The sequence below is a fragment of the Sphaerodactylus townsendi genome, unplaced genomic scaffold (genome assembly GCF_021028975.2).
Source record: "Sphaerodactylus townsendi isolate TG3544 unplaced genomic scaffold, MPM_Stown_v2.3 scaffold_18, whole genome shotgun sequence".
Taxonomy (NCBI): Eukaryota; Metazoa; Chordata; class Lepidosauria; order Squamata; family Sphaerodactylidae; genus Sphaerodactylus; species Sphaerodactylus townsendi.
Genome location: NW_025950341.1, coordinates 2,104,507 through 2,124,999, shown reverse-complemented (window position 1 = coordinate 2,124,999; position 20,493 = coordinate 2,104,507). Strand labels below are relative to the sequence as shown.

At 39.9% G+C, this 20,493-nt stretch overlaps 1 protein-coding gene across 1 annotated transcript in view; it reads left to right on the top strand.

Moving 5' to 3' along the window:
* Positions 1 to 19,002, top strand: part of SWT1 (SWT1 RNA endoribonuclease homolog) — a 42,096-nt gene extending 23,094 nt beyond the window's left edge. Inside the window, 9 exon segments of the mRNA XM_048482528.1 lie at positions 2,049 to 2,182; positions 4,598 to 4,734; positions 6,850 to 7,010; positions 8,322 to 8,420; positions 11,116 to 11,152; positions 11,154 to 11,248; positions 14,084 to 14,150; positions 15,936 to 15,997; positions 18,000 to 19,002. Of these exon segments, the coding sequence (XP_048338485.1) occupies positions 2,049 to 2,182; positions 4,598 to 4,734; positions 6,850 to 7,010; positions 8,322 to 8,420; positions 11,116 to 11,152; positions 11,154 to 11,248; positions 14,084 to 14,150; positions 15,936 to 15,997; positions 18,000 to 18,105 (898 nt within the window). The 3' untranslated portion in view covers positions 18,106 to 19,002.
* The last annotated feature ends 1,491 nt before the right edge of the window (positions 19,003 to 20,493 follow it).

Sequence of the window (20,493 nt, the reverse complement as noted above, 5' to 3'; positions counted from 1 at the left end):
AATGTTTTCACAGATTTTTACAGCACACTTCAAGTACTGAACAAGCTACTGGGTGTTGGGGAAAACAACAGGATGTTTTGTGATATCAAAACATTTGAGAGAAAACTGCAGGTTTTGAAAGAGATCTTGAAAGTGGGCAGCTGAAATATTTCCCAAAACTAAAATGCATTTGGAAAATTCTACAACTTTTGCAGACAATCCTACAAGCCATCAGAAATCTACAAGGAATTTCTAGCATTGTAGCAGCTGCAGGTGAATTTTTAGTAAAAGATTTTTACAGTTCATAAGATGGAGGCAACACTGTCAGCTTATCCAGATAAAACCAAATTTGAAGAACTTGATCTTTCCTGTAAATTAGAGTGGTTAAATTTAGAAAATCTGGAAATGGAGCTGCTGGAATTTCAAGCACTCTCTGGAAAAATAAATTCTATGACTTGCATTGAGAAACACTGGAGAAGATAGAAAAGGATGACAGAGGAGAACACAGCTAGTTCTGAAAATGAAATCCTCAAAGTGTGGAATTCTCTGCCAAATAATTTTAAATCAATGAAGGAACTTGAGATTGCTTTCCTTTCGTTGTTTGGATCGTCTTATGCTTGTGAGCAGCTGGTTTCAGCTTTGAACTATATAGAATCTGACACAAGTAACAGACTTACAGATGAGCTGAGTGCTGCATGTGTTGCTCTCAAACTTACTAAGTATGAGGCCAAACATAGACAAATTATCAGCATGCATGCAACAGCAAAAATCACATTAATTGGTCAAAAGCATGCCAAATGCAAACGTTCACTTTCAAGAAAAAGTTGTTTGTAAAATAAAAGTTGTTTATATAAAGTTGTGTATAAAATAAAATTTGTTTATATCACTGAAAGCTCTGTCATTGTGTTTTTCTTTTCAGATAAAATATGGTGATGTATGAGTTGTTTTTTGTAAACTAAAACCTCAGTATTCAAGTTAAATTGCCGTATTGGCACTTTGCGATACATAAATGGGTTTTGAGTTGCAGTTTCGGCACTCGGTCTCAAAAAGGTTCGCCATCACTGCATTAGACTGTGATTGGATGAACAGGCAAATTGAGAGGACAGAGATTCCCCACTTCACCAGCTTCGAACTGAATTCAACGTAGGTACCCCGGAAAACTGTACCTCGGAGGTGGAGTCGGAAATTTAACGGCAGGGCGGAGCAGAGCAGGAGCGCCTGCCGGGCTTCGCTGGATGTGAAATTTTACTGCCTAACCTAGGTTAAACCTAGGTTGAGTTAGTGAGTGCGGAATCGCCCAAGGTGTCTTTTATGATGAGAGAAGAGAAGGCGTTTGTAAGCTGCTTTGAGACTGTTTAAAGTTTAAAAAGTGGGATATAAAAATCAACTCTTCTTCATTCTCCTCTTTTCTCCTTTTTCTCCTTTTTCTCCTTATAACAGCCTTGTGATGGTAGGTTAGGCTGAGAGGGCATGAAATTAATGAATACTCAAAATTGGATATAATTAAGATCCAAAACATTTGCCTGTTACTACTGTGAGCAAGACTGTTAAATATAACCATGACATATAAAAATAAATGGCCTGTCCCCAGCAGTCAGTGCATTACAAACCTTATAGATTGTAATCCAAACAAATATCAGAAAGTGGACTTGTTTTCAAAGGGTTCTGCTGATCATTTGAATTTGCTTTGCTTTTGACTCTTGTCATGAATAGAGGATGTGGCCAGTGAAGTGACAGTTAGTGACAGTTGGTGGAAAAAACCTGTTAATTTTTATTCACTTGCTGGAGTCTTGATTAGAAAAGTCAGGGTTGGTTTTGGTTTCCTGCCTTTTCAAGGAACAGATGGAAGTTGGCAAGAATCATAACAGTAGGTAGCTAGATGTGTTAGGGGTTATGTATTCTTTTGTGTGTCCTTTGTGTATTCCTGAAAGAATGGAGTTGTCAACCACAACTCATGTTGATTCTGTAGAAGTTCTTTCTTAAACTGGCTTCATCCATATACTGAGAAAGTTTTTATATTTGCCACAGGGTAAAATGCACACAAAACAAAACCAGATTTCTTTCTACAGGGATGATAAAAACTTGTGCAGTAAAGCCCTGGTGAGTGAAGTAAAGGCACTTTGTAAAGCAGAACTAGTTACGGCTCTCCAGAAGCTAATCGTAAATAGTGCAGATGGCTGCACTTCGCTGCAATCCAAAAAAGGTTAGTTTTTCTTAGCCCATTGTTTTCATGGCAAAACAATCTTAACTGACTAATGTTTTAGTTTGCAAACAACCTATTGGCTTTTTTTGTTATGGAAATTTTATATATAGGATAAAAGTTTCTGTCTGTTGAGTAATCTTCATTGTTTCGTGAAGTGCTAACCATTCTATCAGATGTTAGAGCACAAGGGATAGAAATTGTACATTTTGTTGATATAAGCTGAGAGTTATTTAGAAATTACAAGAGGGGGAAAAATGTAGAAATCCTACTGCATTTCTTTTAAACTCTCCTCTTCCAAGGTTCTGTAAGGAGCTTGAACAGGATGATTCCCCACCCATCACCCACCTCACCGACCCTTTAACAGATGCTTTGCTCCTGCCTTGTTTTTCTTTTGGACAGTTTACAGAATCATATTTTCCTGCATATATGGATTATCCCCCAAGTATGAAGAGACACTCCTCTTTGCCTGTGAATGGCTTTGCTTTGCTGTTTTTCCAAATAGCATGGTAGCCATTAGATGTACGTGATAGCCATTATGTTACCCAAGATGGAGACACAGTCTCTCAAAAATGTGGGGAATATTAGCTTAGAGCAGACTGCTTATTAATGTTGAGAAAGGCTGGGTAAGGAATCTGTAGTACCAGTGTCTAGGAAGATCATCTCTTGGAAGAAAATCCACAGAGAAGGATATTTGCAAAATTGACAGCCTTTATTGTAGGGATAAGGGGTTTACAGTGACTTGGTTCAATGCAGCAAACCTGCACAAACAGAGTTCCTAAGCTATAGATAGGTTGGAAAATAGATTTGGAATAGAAAGGGGTATGGGGTGTATGGGTAATACGACCTGATCGCGACGTGAAGAAGATCCAGGGTTCAGAGTAAAACGGCCAGTGTTTGGTTCCAGGGGGCAATGCATTGGACAGAGGTGGAAAAATGTCAGTGGCACTGGGCAATTGGCCCTTGAGACGGGTAGGATATTTATAAGGTAAATAACCACTTCTGGGGATGTCAGGACAACCTTTGGGGAATATTAGGACAACCTCTGGGAGGTGTCTGGATGGATTGTTTGAGAAACAATAGAGTGCATTGTAAGGTGGTCAGAGGAAGTTTGTTATAGAAGGAAGTATCTGGGTTAAAATAATCAGGGGAGGCAATGACATCAGGAGTTTTCTTGTAGCTGAAAATGAGTATTCATTCAGCCGGACTACTGTATCATATTGAGAACACATGCTTCCTTGGCTGTGGAGTTGAAAACATGCTTCTATGGTAAACAAGCTGAGAATGTGAGAACAGAAAAACAATTCCTGGAAGCTCCTTCTCGTAGCTTGACCTGGCTATTGCCAGAGAATGGGCCCCCCATCTTCACGCTTTAGAGCAGGTTAAGAGCTCGTGTATCTAATCTGGAGGAACCGGGTTTGATTCCCAGCTCTGCCGCCTGAGCTGTGGAGGCTTATCTGGGGAATTCAGATTAGCCTGTACACTCCCACACACGCCAGCTGGGTGACCTTGGGCTAGTCACAGCTTCTCAGAGCTCTCTCAGCCCACCCACCTCACAGGGTGTTTGTTGTGAGGATTGTAAGCCTCGTTGAGTCTCCTGCAGGAGAGAAAGGGGGGAGATAAATCCAAACTCTTCTTCTTCTCTTCTAGACTAGTATCTTGGGGCAGGGATACTCTGTGGTAAGCACTCCTCCGCTCCATCCCAGCCAGGGCCAGGATTATGGTAACATTATGCCTCCCAAGTTCAAGTTCTTTTGTAAAGTTAGAGGAGAGAACATTACAGCAGTTACCAACTTTATAGTGAGCATGAAGAACAGGAAGAAAAGCAGCCCTGTCTGCAGTAATTAATTCCACTGCTGCTTCAACTGGAGTATAATTTAAGCACTGGAACAGTGCAATGTGGCTTCTGCAGAAACGTTTCTTGTCCCTTACTTTGTAATAGCTGATAGAACATCTCCCCAACCTCAATGCCTTTCATGTATCAAAAGGCTGTAATGAAATTTCAGGAGTGGCCCATCAACTCAGGAGTAAGATGAAGAAATTAATTAAACAATACCAAAGTAATACATGGAATTACATTTGGGTCCTAAAGATAGTACTATGGTACAAGCTATTCCTTGTAACATTATCGGATTTTATGTGCATCATGCCAAATTTGGTGATTTTTAACTTAGCAGCTTGTTAAAAACTGTATGAGCATCAATTTTAAAAACACTCTCAGATGATGGGGATCTCGGTAGATAATTTATTTCTAAAATATGAAAGAAAATCTTTAAAGAATATGCAAGCTAGAATTGAGGGCAGTGCAGTGAGGAGCAAAGCCTATGAATGGAATGTATTTATTCATTCTGTTAGCTAAACTGTGATGCCTTCAGCTGAATAAGTGTGATATCCATTGTGCTTGCTTAACAAATGCAGAGCCCAAGGACCTTGGGGAACCATCTACTGATCCTCTTTCAGGCATTATTCACGACCTTGAAAAATCGTTGGGAGAAGTTTTGTCATCGATTTTGCAAACAGAAATGAAGATTGCTTATGGAGACCTATGGACAGAGGTGATTGTCTTTTCAAATGCAAACAAAATAAACTGCATTAAAAACAACAGCAGTAATGTTGCAGATGTGAATGTAACCAGTTAGCTAAAGACAGCTGTTAAAGCAGGGATTTTTCGCAGTAGTTCACCTCAGTCCTAGCAAAACAGAGCAATTGGTAAGCACCTACGGAAATCTCGAAAGTTAAAACTAGGATGCTTGATGTTTAGTGTCAGTACCACAGGGCAGGGGCTTTTTTTCCTTTTGTTGTTTTTGCAATTTATGTGGTATTTTAAAGGCAGTGAATGGCTCAAGAGTTAATGCCACATCACAGTTTGGTGTTTCATGATGGGGACAAGCAGCCCAATTCAGAGGGGGAGGGGTTTGGAGCCACACTTGAAGCCGACACAGCCCTGTGCCCATCCCACCAGCTCAAAGGGCAAGTGCACTGGAAGGGGGTGACTTACCTGGGCGAGCAGGTGCTGCGCAGTTCTGTGGCATCAGACTTGCAAACCATCATCCCTGACTAGGCCTGCCAGTGCAGAAAGCTGTGCCAGTGTACCTGAGGGCGTTCTGGGGGCAGGACAGGCTAGGGAATGGAGCCCACCTTAGTCATCGTCTACTGTTCACCCAGCCTCCATGTGCCGGCCTCAGAAATACACTATGTTTTTCATGGCATTATCCCCCATGGGGGATTCTCACTGGGTTTTTTTTCTTTTTTTATTGACTTTCCATGCTGCGGGAAAGCCCTTTGAAGAGGGTGGGGCGGTGCCAGAGTGGTGCCATCCCTTCCTGCCCAATCTGGATTGGGCTGTTGGGCATGCATGCTTTCTCCCTCCCATTGTGTTCTCTGAATCTCTCCTTGACTGCTTTTTTAAAGTTGGACTGTAGTTTACCATTTCGACTGGCAATATACAGATAGTGTTTGCCTTCCAGAGCATGTTAAATAAACCTTGAAGTTGATTAAAAATCAACTTCCACTACCTGGATTCAGCAGAACTGCATTAGGGAGAGTAACATATTTGTTGCTTCTGGCTGTGCTCTGTTACTTTTAGATTTACCTTTAGAGAAGTCTGAGCTACAAAAGAATTTATGTGAGCAGAAAATGTTTTCTTGTGTTATTAATCTGAGATCTTCAGTAAGAAGAACTGGATTCAACAACCTGCACAGCATGAAGTAGATGGAACAAAACTGTAAAATATGATTTGTTCTGGATTGTTTATTTCTTGCTGTCTGGAATAGTTCTGAATTTCACCGCTCAGTGTCCTGCCCCTCCCTGTTGATAGCAAGCTCCTTCTTCAGCCACTGGGAATCTTATTCAAGCACCCTATCTAGCTGCTTAGATTTCAGCATGTTACCCACAACACTATCAAGACATACCTCACAGCTTTAAATGAAAGCTAAGATTCTCAGGAAGCGGAATTCTGCATTTAGTATCACCTTCTGCCCTTTATCTTTGCCCCCAAGGAATCATGGCTCTGAATTATGGCTCTGAAATGTTTCTGGGTGTATCTGGTGTGCCTGTAACTTCTTAGCAAAACATTCCACAATAGAGGTAAAACTGCAAGCATCTTTGTTGCTGGTGGGGAGATACCTGGTGTTCTGTTGCTTTTAAATTGTAAGATTTTGTTAGTGGCTTAAACGCCACCTTGAGCCATGAGGAAAGGTTAGATTGAAATATGAGTACATATTTACAACATGAGCGGTGAGTGTTTCATTGATCTGAGTGTTTCATTGATTGTTCCGGTAACATTGTATGCTTCAATTTCCTGTTTCAAAAACATTTTAGGTATAGTATCATTCACATCTCCACAGTATGATTTCTTTTGGGAGGAGAGGAATCTTGGTGTTCAATCATATATAGCATCAAGTCTAATACATTGTAAACAAACACTTTTTGTTATTCTTTTGGAGTTAATTGCCACAAAGCCTCAACATTTTTCCCCCTGCCATTGCCAAAAGAAGCATACTTGATTGCATTGATCAGAGGTGAGGCTTTGAATTGTTTTGATATTCAGACTTTCCTCCCATAGAGACGGGAGGAGATAGTAATTGTTACTTAGTATCAGGGTTCTTACACTAATTGACTCAATTCTAGAATGCAAATCTAATCGCCCAGTTTAATTTTTACTTTTCTAGGTTGTGTATCGGACACCTCCGTGGACGTTAGCAGACCTACTGGAGTGCTACAAAAAACACTGGATAGCTGTTTTTGGACTGATCATACCAAGAAGCTTTCTTTCAACAATTGAGTATCTTTCAACACAGCTCTGTAAAGGTAGAAATGTTTGCATTGACTCATAAGCATGTTTTGCATTTTATGGTTAAAAGTCTGAATCAAAATACATGCTTAATATACTTACAATTTATTTGTGATAACTTTTCCCTAGAATACACCAGAACTTTCCAGCACCTACAAAATACTAAAATCCCAGAGTTACTCTGCAGAGGTCATCAAACAGGTTTCAGCCTGGTATATGTTTGTAGAGTAGACATTCCTGAGTGAACGTTTGAAGCAATGTTCCATGTAAGCCACATGCAGTCACTATATTAGAGCCTTGCATATAAGGGGCCACCCAGCAGGGGGAGCTCTCCCAGGTGGGCTCAGTTTTGCTCAATCCGTGCAGTGGTGGGGACTGATTAGAAGGACTATTGGTTGGAGATGATCTTGGGAAATGTACTCCTGATACAGAAGAGTATCTACTGATGTCTCAACAATTCTGCAAATTACACATGTATATCATATGTCTAATACTGACTTAAATATTATGGTTTTGATCCTACCTGTTGCCATTGAAAGGAATGTTGGTCTTTGCTGTGTAGATCCTGGAGGTTGTGGGAGTCACTTGGATTAATAACCAAGCAGGTAGTGAGGCACAGTGAAAGAAAGTCAGGGCTGGCTTTTTTTACTTTGGCGAGGGAGATGAATTGTCAAAGAAGTCAACAATGGACCAGGAAATACATTGGCAGATTCCTTCCTGGAGAATCACTGCATTCAGAAGTGACAAAGCATAGTGGTAGTATCTTACTTTTGTATTGCTGCTCTTGGAGTGGTGGTGAATTGTCATTCATCAGAAAATTGCTTTTGATCATATTTGCTTTTCATTACCTGTACCCTTCTACCATTTCTTATCTTTGCTGACTCTCTTAGACAAAAGGCTAACCATGCAACAATGAAGCAGGTGCTTCAGGAAACCAAAATGCTGTTGGAGACATTCAGCTCACGATCAAGCTATGATGGTACCCTTCCACAGGCCTCTGCTTCGAAGTGAATACACTGTTATGTGAGACTCTTGAGAAGGTTAGAAATGTTTTGTGTCATGTGCAGTTCACATAACACCACACACTGTTTTCATGTCTAAGCCTTGAGCTTGCTCGTTCTCCTCAGATTAGATCGCCAGTCTCCTGTAATACAGTGATTGTAAATTCTTTGCTTTGGATTTCTCTGCTATTAGTTTTACCACAGCAGTATTGTTAATCTCTCCAGACCCAGTATGTTTATTGCTTACTTCCTCATTTCTCCAAAGATTCGGTCAGGTACCGGACAGAATTCTTCAGAAGCTACCTGTGAAAAATGGAAGATGTGACTTTGATTCAACACACTGAGGCAGGAGCCAAGTCACTGCCAGCGAGCCATTGGCTCAAGGAAATAGACACCAAGAAATCTGGTCTGTCCTTGAAAATGTCTGGAACACAATGAACCTATACAGGTAATAAACTTTTTTTCTCCTAATAGCCACGGGCTGACTTTTTTGGCAAAAGCTTACCTATTAGCAGTAGAGTTGGTTTACTGCAGCACAATCTTGCTTTTGTACTCCTCCCAAACTCCTCCCAAACTTTTATTTACCATGTAAGCTTGTTATTGCAGAGATCCGTTTGTTAATTTGTTGGGGGATTTTTAAATCCAAAGTAGACTCTCCTGGTAAGATGGTATTGTGTAAGTCTAGGTGGGCTCTTCCCGAAGGTTGGCAGCAGTGCTCCATGGTAAGGTCATGTTTTTCAACATATCTGCCCCTCAATCAATTATTGAGTTCTGCTGCAATTACTTTCAAGGGGTATAAAAGCTGGAGTGATTCTCTAATCCCTACTAGGCTAAAATGCACTTAGTCCACTTTGGATTTTTTAAAATCCCATATTTTGAGAAAGAGGATACCAGGTTTCTTGTCCAGGGTGGCTTGAAAATTAGTGTCCTCAAAATATCATATTGAACTCTTAAAGGACATTGTACTTTGTGGACTCAGTGTTTGTTCACTTACCAAGAACTGTTTGGTTTTGTGTACTGGGCTTTCCCTTTACCTTATGCTATTTGTTCTGCATATTTGTACATTGTTCAGGCTCACTTTGCACTTTATGATGCCTACTTGTACTTTTTTTTTGTCTTTATTAAATATATGCTGCACTTAAGCTTTGACCTTGTTTGTGTACACTGTAAGCAGCCAGGCTATGGTGGTTTGTTAATTGACCATATTAACAGGGTATTGTCAAGATACATATGAGTAGAAATTGAGAAGTTTGCTGGTGCAGGCACTTGTGAATTTGACAGCCTCAGCTTGTCAGGTGAATCATTTATAGAAAGATTGAATAGAGAAGATGTAAAAACACATCCTTGCCTAACCCCTCTGTGCAATGTAAATGAGTCAAACAGCCCTTGCTTGTTGATTTATACTAAGCAAAACTGCAAATATACCTGGTGCTTAAGAGAAAACCTCAAGCTGATCACTCTGTGCTACCTTAGCTCATATATCTTAATTTTTTTATTTGAAAAAATAGAAAAAAATAGAAGTTAAACCGAGAAAAAAAACAAGAGTTGTGTTAAGTAACATAAAATACATTATTTGGTCAGAAAAAAGTTACACAAAGGGTTAATATCTGCACAGGTAGATGAAATTCCAGCTAGACTGCTGTCTTCTTTCTTCCGTAGCAACTGTTTAGAGAGAGCTCAGTTCTCCAATTAAACTTTCAGAGTTTTCATCTGAGGCTTTGGTGCAAAATTTCTGCCTTCTGAAATTTCCCCGTCCAGCAAGGCATGGCAGTAAGCTGTTTGATACAGCTTTCTTGGGACCTACTAAGTCCTGTTTAGAAGTGGGCAAGGCTGGGTGGGGCTTTTCCCAGCAAGATTGGGTAGTTATTATTAGATAAAAGGCATCCTTTTAAAAGAGCTGATGCCTGAAATGTTGAGAAGAGTTACTATACTATTAGAGTTGTGTATTACCTCTGTTTCCTGCAGCAGCCATTTGTGATTGTGCCCACTGCCCCTATCAGAATTCCAATTGATCCGTTATGTATAAAGTGTGTAAATGTATAACCCCACACACACACACACACAAAAGACCAATATACATCATAACAAGAAGGGAGGGTAGGGGGCGGATGGACTGGGAGGCTAACTGGTCAAAAAAAAGCGTTGCTGCCTCAGCCGTAGGCCCAGTGGAACATCTCTGTCTTACAGGCCCTGTGGAACTTGTTAAGGTCCCACAGGGGCCTGGTCTCAACTGACAGAGAGTTCTACTAGGCTGGTTGAGACCAGCCGCATGTTTGTGGGTCCAGGGACCATCAGGAGATTACTTCCAGAGGAACATAATGTTATCTAGGGGTGATTAGGGGAGACATGTACATTTCAATACATTTTATAATTTTCCCTAATAATTGTCCTGAGTTTCCAGTGATTAATTGTTCAAATGTCATCTTCCTTCTTAACTGACCACCTTCTTTTAACTATTTGTTCTCTCTCAGCTTTGATACCATTTGATGATATAACAACCATGGAATATTTTTTTCTTTCATCTTTGGCTATTTGCCAGGATTTTTATTTTTTCTAGATTATCCATATTCTCATAAATTATATAATACATTTTCTTCTTTGTGCTACTTTCACAGTAAATATCAATGGTGAAGTTGGTGGGCTTATTCTACTTTAGCACTGAAACCACATTCTTAACAAACCAGCTCTCAAAATATATCTTCCATTGTATTTATGTTTTATGTCTATGTTTATTTTGTGTATTGAAATAAAACTTTGAAAACGAAAAAAAGACATAAAGCAGAGCTTTTAAAGACAGTAGTTTTTAATTGGTTTGGTTTTAAATTCTGATTTGTGATGTGGTTTTGGGTTGGGATTTATGATTATATTTGCTGTTCTTATATGGGAACTGCTTTTGAGCTGTATGGAAGAAGCAGTCTACAAATACCTCGAATAAACAAACACAAAAATAAAAGTGTCAAAAGAAATAACCCTGCTGTGACTCGCGGCAGTAAACTTATTTACCAGACTATTTATGGGAGATGAACAAAGCAGGCCTTTGTCAGCAAATGAAACCGCTGGACTGCCTCCTGCCTCCCTTCCCTCCCTTCTATATGTAGTATCTTGCTTCTTCAAAATCAATCACATCTTTTTTCCTTCCTTAGGCTTGAAGTTTTCCAGAAGCTGGATCTCAGTACAATAGACACGCTCGAGTACCAGGTCATCGTTCAAAGAAGCTTTCTTAGGCTTACAGAAATTAATGGCAGCTGTGAGTGAAATTCTTGCAGGAATCCAGCTGTAAGGGTATTGGATGTATACATAAAGTGCAGTGGAATGCTTGCTGAGGTTTGGTAGTGTTGTAGTTATGCATTGACCCTTGTGGGGATGGGTAAATTTCAGGCACCTGGAATACCTGTTGTCCTGCCATTATGACCTGTTGGCTAGCAATTAGTTTCTTTTCTTTGGTCTTGGCCATAAAGGAACTTCACTGTCATGCAGTGGAACAAGGGTTTCTGAAGGCCAGAAGCTTTGATGTACCTGAGGCTAATGTTTTGTATCAAATATAATCAGATGCCTTCCAATACAAACCCCTGAGGGCAGCTGTTACTGGGACAGCATAGTTTTATTGCCAAAGGTTTGGTGGCATGTTTGGGCCAGCTAGAATTAAAAGTTGGCTCAGAACTGGTGTAATATTTCTGTCCCAAGAACCTGAAAGAGCTCCACCAATCTGAACAGGGAGCAGCTTATATGGCCCTGTGGTGAGCTGGAACCTGGCACAAAGAGGTGGAAAGGAGGCAGGCACTCCAAGAGGCCCAGGGACCAGGGACTGCAGCCCTCTACATGTCCAGAAGGCTTCAGGAATGGTAGCAGTCACCAGAAGGGACCCAGCCTGAGAGACAGCTGTAACTCTTGGACACCAGGTAGCATAGGGATGTAGTGCATAAAAGAAAATGGTCTGGAAATTCTGAGTTGTTGAAAATACCGTGATGAATAGGTGGACTGGATATGCGAGTTTTTTTTGTCAAGTGTGATGTAGTGCTTAAGAGCTGGTGGTAGTTTAATACGGGAGAACCGGGTTTGATTCCTCACTCTTCCATATGAATGGCCAACTCTAATCTGGTGAAGTGGATTTGTTTCCCTACTTGTACAAGTGAAACATACTGGGTGACTTGGCTAGTCACATTTCTCTCAGGAGTCACTTCAGCCCACATACCTCACAAAGGGTTTGTTGGTGGGAGAGAAAGGGAAGGAATTTGTAAACTGCTTTGTGACTCCTTGCAATGATGAAAGCAGGATATAAATCCAACCTCTTCTAAAGATGAAACAAAAGCCCCATGGCACCTTAAAACAAAACAATGTATTGCAGGGGTAAAGTTTTCATCAATCTGAGTTCATCTGTGTCCCATCTGGTTCATGAAAGCTTATGCTGGAATGAATTTCTTAAGTTTTTAAAGATGCTCACAGAACTCCTCTTTTATTTTGATCGCTAACTTCTTTATTTTGATTATTCGCCCATGTAGAATTACCCTTTTTAAAATAATTGTTCATTGTAGATTAAGGGTGCAGAAACATCTGCTGCCATCTAATGGCAATTTAGGGAGACAGTAGAAAATAACCGTGTGGCTTGTCCCTTTGAGCAGACCATCTCTTAATTATGTTGGACTGTGCAGCTTAGGCATGGGAATCTTTGAGCACTCTCTTGAGGAGTCTGTAATAAGGAAGAAACAGTTCTCACTAGTACCCATTGGTGATGGACTGTTGTAGATTTTCCTTGCCTAAAAGTCCCATGAAAAGCAGACTATAAATAGCATAAATAAAACATAAGCTCTGCCTCTAGAATTCTACTGACTCAGGGGTAGGGAACCTGCGGCTCTCCAGATGTTCAGGAACTACAATTCCCATCAGCCCCTACCAGCATGGCCAATTGGCCATGCTGACAGAGGCTGATGGGAATTGTAGTTCCTGAACATCTGGAGAGCCGCAGGTTCCCTACCCCTGTGACTGATCTCCAAAATGAACATAGTGTACTAATTGATTCCATTTGCACTTTTTTCTGAAGCCTGTCATTTTTGTAGAATTTAGAATATGATCAAAGACCAGTACAAAACTTAAAGTATTTCTGCAAGTCATAGTTTGCCATCAAGAAGAGAAGTATGGATAAAACTGAATTCCATAAGGGTGGGATGAACACCTTTATATGGCTAAGAAGCCCAACACTGAAGCATACTCCCTTGGATGTTAAGGAAATTTCAGTTGGAATACTTGGAATTTCCTGCCCTATCTTGAATCAGGAATAAGAATCTTATATCCAGTTGAAATTAGTAAAGTACGCTTACAAAAAGATGAATGGTTTTGGCACTGGAACTAAAATACAATTGGGATTCTGTGAACATGCTGAAATCCTGCTCATAATGCATGTGTCACTACATTCTTAGACAGATTTCTGTTACAGTTTTCAATCTAAGTAATGTTGTAGACTGAGACTACTCCAGCGGAAGAACTAGCATATGGAAGTTCTCAGCATATCTGGGTTCTCTTCCTGGGTTATTTCCCTAGCCATGGTTAAGAGTTGTATTGGACTACTTCATGTTTATGGATTGTCCACAAATCAAGATGTGAAACCATGGCTAAATGTGAATCTGGTGGGAGCAAACTATGACTAAATAGGTTTCCCCACCTTTCCAGCCTTTCTGTTTGCAAAGTGACAAACAGATCTGAGAAATATCCCCCTATGAGGACAGAGATTTGGCTCTGCAAGCCACAGCGTTAGCTTACTGTTCATGCAGAACCTTACCCAGGGTTAAGGCATTAAAACATGGCTAATGATAGCCATAGTAGAATAATTAATTTTGTACTAGACTTTTTAAATGCCTCAATGATCCATATGTGAGTCCTCTTCTTTTGAGCCTTTAAAAAGATCTTGTGTAGAAACGTATGCGCTCATTTCCTACAGAAGCACAAACATTTCTAGTTCTCTCCCCCCCCCCCCCCATTCTTTTTACATGCTAACAACATGCTGGTAATGTCATTCTTAATCTGTAGTCTAAATGATAACCTGAACTCTTTAAATATTAACATTAAAATACTTTTAATGAGAAGTTTTGATGCCTATTTTTATCTCTTTCCCCCCAGAGTTTTAATGCCAAACAGTAGCTTTCAGGATATCTGGACTCTCTATAACTTTTTAACTAAAAACAAGGTGGGTTAATTTTTCAAAATATTTGGTTGCCTGTATTTTTATTCTACGTGTGCATGCTGGGAGAATCAGAATACTTTCACACAACTTGAAATGTGGAACAAGTGCTTTGATTGTGAGAGAGATCTCCAGAACCTGAGATGTAAATATATCTTCCTTAAAAAAGGTAAAGTGTTTCCCCAAAACAGCGGAGGGGTGTCACATTAGTTAGTTGAAATTTTAGAAATATGTTTCAAATATTAATCTAGCACAGTAGCTGATGAAATCTGTTTCATACTGACTGATTCAGGCAGAGTCATGTGGGGAGGGAGGAATAACTTTTAAGGTAAGTGAACAAGGCATAATGGTATTACCACAGTAGATATCAACATGGGACAAAATGTTGGCATGTGGGTGTTGTGTTGTCTCTTTGTGCTCTTGAATCAGTCTTGAGATGGATTTCTATTAGAAGTAGAAGCATTTATATCTCCACTTACTGGCTGAAAGAACATTTATCCTGACTTTCAGTCCAAAGGCTTCCAAGGCAGCTGGATCCATGCTAGAACTGAACTTATATCCGTGCTTGCTGAATGCAAACTCCACTTGCTTGTTGGTGTTTTGATTGAATAATTTTATTTTTATGATTTTATAATTTTAATTATTCCAGTTTTTTATTGTTTTTATGTGTGCTTTCTTGGGGACCCTGATTGGATGGAAAGGTGGCAAGTTTTTAAAAACAAATAAATAAAATTGGTTTTTTTAAACAAATAAAAATAAGTGTATAATAATAACATCCAGTCCATAGTACAGCTAATTATATTTGCTGGCTAGTAACTCGTTCTTCCTCTTCTAGATTTCTACAGAGAATTCTAGAGCAACTATCTTGGTTTTATTAACTATTTGGTATAAAAGAGCCTTGCCATATACCAGTGGTGGCGAACCTGTGGCACGTGTGCCAGAGGTGGCACTCACAGCCCTCTTTGTTGGCACATGCACCGTTGCCCCAGTTTGGGCACTTGGCAGTGGCATAGCGCCAAGGGGGTGAGGGGTGTGCAACACATTGGACGTGTGCCCCTGCAGGGGTGTTTCAAGGCATTCAGGGGGCATTCCAGGGCGGGCGGGGGCTTGGCAAGGGCACAGGGCACATGCGTGCCCCGGGCGCAGTTTCCCCTCGCTCCACCCCTGGCACTCGGTTTCTAAAAGGTTCGCCATCACTGCCATATACCAATATTTCATGTTCTTTTGAGGAAACCATTAGAATTAAATTGGTATAAAACAAATTAAATTTTGTCGCGTGTATAGACATATTTTGTGTTGTGTGTACTGAATCAGAAGCTAAGCTAGTTCACATCAAATAAGTGTCTCTACCAGAAAGTGACTTTTGGTACAATCTTTGTTTCAATAAAATACACATCTGAAGCATTCCTTGTCTTTTTTATTTTTAACCAAGATGAATGTGTCCCATTAAGCAATGCCATCCATTTATGTTGACACTAACAGTAAAGCCCATTGTATGAACAAATACAACAGGCTCTAGAAAACTGTTGGGGGGTTAACAGTCCCCACCAAAGCGTCCGGCCCCTCCTGCCTTTCTTTTCCCTTTGGCCCCACATCACCAGCTTCTTCCTGGTCTTCTTCCTTTTCCTGGATGCCTGCATCAGCATGCAAGGATTAATGGCAGCCGTTCTATGTAAGCTATGCCCCCAAACCATGTGTGCGAGGTGATTGGCTGGAAATGAGTTGTCACCACCATTGCTAGCCTTAATAGAATGCTTGGAAAGAGTCACTGTTTTATTCCTTCTTCCTTAGATCAACACTACCATGTTTACTGCTGAAGAATTCTATGACTGTGTTTCCCAGGGAATGTATAGGTAAATTTTTTACAAATCCATAACTGCTTTTCTGTTTATTACTTAAATATTTTGAAGTGGCAGCTCAATGATTTGTATGTGTGCATGCTCGCACAAAGGTACATTTTGGAGCTTTTGCCTGCTCTGGAGTAGGAAAAAATTGAGTATTAAATTTATAAATGTAGATTTTCATTACTGTTGAAATTTGACCAAAAGATGTATGCTTCAGGGGATTGAGAACACTTGTTAGTTAAAACATATGTTCTAAGCTATGGTTCATTTTCAGCATATCTGGTGTAGAGCTTTTGCCTGCTCTGGAGTAGGAAAAAATTGGGTATTACATTTATAAATGTAGATTTTCATTACTGTTGAAATTTTACCAAAAGATGTATGCTTCAGGGGATTGAGAACACTTGTTAGTTAAAACATATGTTCTAAGCTATGGACATTTTTAGCATATCTGGTGTAGCGGTTAAAGTGTTGGCCAAGGATCGGGGAAATCAGATTCAAGTCCCCACTCTTGCTGAAGGACCTTGGGCCACTGAGTCAACCTTGGCTGTGGCAATTATTTGGATGGGGGGCCTGCAAGGAATACCAGACACATGATGTGGAGGCAGGCAATGGCAAACCATCTTTGAACATCTCTTGCCGTGAAAATCCTATGGGGATACTGTCATGTAATTGGACAGCCAGTGATGTGTAGTGGTCAGAATTCTGTTAAAGCACATGGCAGCAATATTAATGTTTCAGGAGGGGCACCAAGGCCTAGACCTGCACAGGGACCAGATTAATATAGCACCTAGAATGTCAAACTGAGACTGTGTATTCATATCTCTGCTCAACCATAGAACAAGCTGGGTAAAATTGGTCCAGTCGCACACAATATTTGCTGACCTAACTTGCAGGGTTCTTGTGAGATAAAATAGAGAGGTGAATAATGTATGCTGGCCTGAGCTCCTTTGAGGAAGGGTGATATACAAACGTGATGGCTAGATGGAGCCCTACTCTGAAAGGCAGTCCTGTACTCCTTAATTCCAAGTACATCATAGACCCAGTGAGGAGGGAGTGGCATTTTGTACATGCTAAGAGGTAATGTTAAATCTGCCTGGAAGAAGTGGTGTGGAACTATAAGGTTAAAAGTCCTGTATCTAAAACAATAAGGCCCTTACAGCCAAGGCCCTGGGAGTGAGAAGGGCACAGAAGCGGCAGGTGGAGGGCAGGTGTGTCTTCACCCAGATACGGGGCAGTTCTTGTGTCATTTTTGAACATTTTGGCTTTACAAGTGGAGCATTTTTTAAACAGTGCCTCTCTCCTTGAAGACATGGTGAAAACAGGCAAATTTTACCTCAGAAAGGTGAATAGAAAAAGCTGAGGTAAATCCAAAGAACAGAACTAAGCAGTAGAACTGAGGCGAATGCTCCTCCTCCCTCCTTATCACGTGACCTTTTGACGGGAAAAGCTGCCAGGAGGCTCTGGCTAGGGACTGGGAAGAGCAGTCTGGAGAGTTAGTTTTCACTATAGCTTGATATTCATTACTGTGACTGGTCTGTGCAAGCGCAGTCCCAATGTGCGCCTGCACAGAAGACCACTCGAGGAACAACTGTTGCAGGTATGTGCAAGGTTGTTTTTATTAGTGCTTTTAGAGGTTCTCCTGGCTTTATCTTCATTGACAGTGAAGCCATGGTAAACAGACTGGTCCAAAGTGAATTGTACAGTTTTGATTATTTCAGAGGGTCGCTATGTTGGCCTGTAGTAGAACTAGATCTGAGTCTACTACCACCTTTGAAACTAATGAGATTTTGGGAGTATGAAGGGAGCTTTGACTCTCCAGATCTGATACCACCAACATATTGTCAGTGTCTAGGTGCTATTAGACTCAACTCTAAGTGTTTTGATTAATGAAATTAAGTATATATAACAATAGACATTTTCTGATAGGAGTTATTTTGATTTTTAAAAAGTCAAATTGATATCACTTTTGACTTATTTGGACTTGCAACTTTTCTTTTTCCATCCTTTCCAGGGAACGATTGTCAGTTGGTTGTAGCCAACTAGTTGAACTGGAACACACAATTAAACAGTGTTATGAATCTGTTGGTTTGGAAGCCAGAAACAGAGGATGGCTTTGATCCTGAAGTCATCTGAAACTTATGAAGGGACAGTGTTTTTTTCTGTTTGCCTAAGGCTGCAATCTTATAATAAATCCAGTTATATTTTAGTGAGATTTATTTCTCTGACTAAACATTCATAGGATTTCAGTCCCTGTCTTCTGAAAAAATATTTTACACTGATTTCTGCTTGATTTACCAGAGCACCAGTGTCTGACTTGTCAGAAAAAAGTTGTTCAAGGTACTTGATGCAAGTGTGAAAAGCTTTTATGCTTTCTGCACCTTCATAATATTAAAATTTAATTTTTGCTGTTTATTGACGAATTCACTGTTTAAATTTGTACATTTGTAGTGTAAACTAATCTGTACAAAGAAAAGTTTCTTATGGTATCTCATGTAAATAAAGGTAGAAAGGAGTTCTTGAATCGCCACTTTCTTGCTACAGATCCATTAATTTCAGTGGGACAATTAAGCATGTGGCAGTTTTAAAAGTCCTTAACTGTAGCTGAATTCCTGTCCTCCAAGTAGCCCGTACTCTGTATACCTAGATCTGAGGTAACTTTGCTTGCCATGTATGTACACCATATTCTCCTGTCTTTTAAATCTTTTACTGTCTAGTCTATTCAAAATGTTATATTCCTCACAGATCACATGGCTGTTCTCTCAACTTGAGCTGAATATATGTCTGTGAAGCCTAAATAAAAACTGTCCTGTTACCTCCAATATGAAGTAATTCATTTCTAGCCATTGCTTTGTTGATGTACCTGTACAGGAACATAATTTATTTCTATCATAAATAAATCCTCCTAATTGTGAAAATATTTATTTGTACAGCAGGGGTTTTTTACATTTTAAAATTGTTTGTAAAATATTTGTAATTTGAGCCAGTCTTTCAATAAATTGTAGTTCTCTGCTAAACTGTCTTCTTGCCAAATGTTTATCCAAGATTCATTGAAAGCCAGCATTGGGTTACAGTGAAGATAAAATGATGGACTATGAATGCTACCTTAAATTTCTTTGAGAAACAGCAGGATAAAATGTAATGGATTCATTAATGTAAAACCAGAATCAGAGTTGCAAATTTGCCATTAGAAGGATTCTGACCCATTCTGTCCACAAACAAAAAAATTTCAGGATCAAAAATGCCATAGTTGGTATGCTAGTATTGCTCCAATGCCCATCGACTCTTTCAACTATATGAAACATGTTCATTCTTTACAAATGTACTGGCAAGCAAGACAGTACTCTTCACAGAGGTGGCAGGCACTGTGTTAACATGTTCTTTGAAAACTTTGAAATACCCATTCACTTGACTACTTTCTCAAGCTGTTTGTAAATTAGTCGAAAACTGAAGGGAATGGGGAAAGAAGTGAAAAATGCAGGCTGTATCCTGCCAAGAGCCATACTGGTTGGCTGAAGTGGGATCTGAGAAACTAAAGGGCAAATCTCCATTCTGTCATAAAAACGCAGTGGGTGACCTTGAGCCAGTCATTCTCTCCCCAACCTAGTGTCGAATGGCTGTTGTGAGGATAAAATAGAGGTGGGAGAAGTGAGGCATCTGGAGCTTGAACAAGTTAATGTCCCATCACCTTAACTGAGACTGTTTGCTCTTAACCATCTGTTCCTTCTGAAACATTTTCATTTCTCTGTAATATTAAATACAGGGATAGGGTTGAGATCCTTCAAGAAACTGCAGGAAAATGTTCTCAGTTGAAAATGTCATGCCATCCCCTTAAATTTTGCCTCAAAGTATGCAGCATTCTCAGCTAATCTTGATATTCTGTTGAGTTCTTTTCAGACTGTGTTTTATTTTCTAGTATTCTTGTGATCAGTTTTCCTAGTCACAAATTTGTTTGAAAATGTTGCTCGGTAGAGATAGGTGAATTCGGCACCAGCTAGAAAAGTAGCTGCTAGGGGACAAAACAGAAAGGTGAAATCCAAGATAGGGAAAGAGAAAGCGGAGATATTTTTCTCCAGAGGAAATTATTTTTCTATGAAAAAAAAATTCCCATCACACCTTAGTTTATGAGGAACACAGCAAGCCCAAGACTTACTTCTGTAGATGTGGGAAATTTATGTTATACATGTTGGTGTGACTGATTCCAGGACTTTGCTAAAGTGTAACTAGCCAGAGTACCAATATAAACAGTATAAAGAATTTCCTATAGAAGCACAAAAGGGAACGTGAGATCGCTTCTGATTGGTTGGAGGAGAGAGAGCCAGTTAAAGTTAGAAGAGAGGCTTGGAGAGGCAGAGGTTGAGTGAACAACTCTTGGCTGAAAACATTACTTTCTGAGGGGATTGTCAGACAGACCTGGCTGGTCAGTACCCAAAGGAGGAAGAAATTCTAAATTCTTCTGGGAAGAAGGAAAAATGATTATAACCCATGTAAAGAAGGAATAATAATTA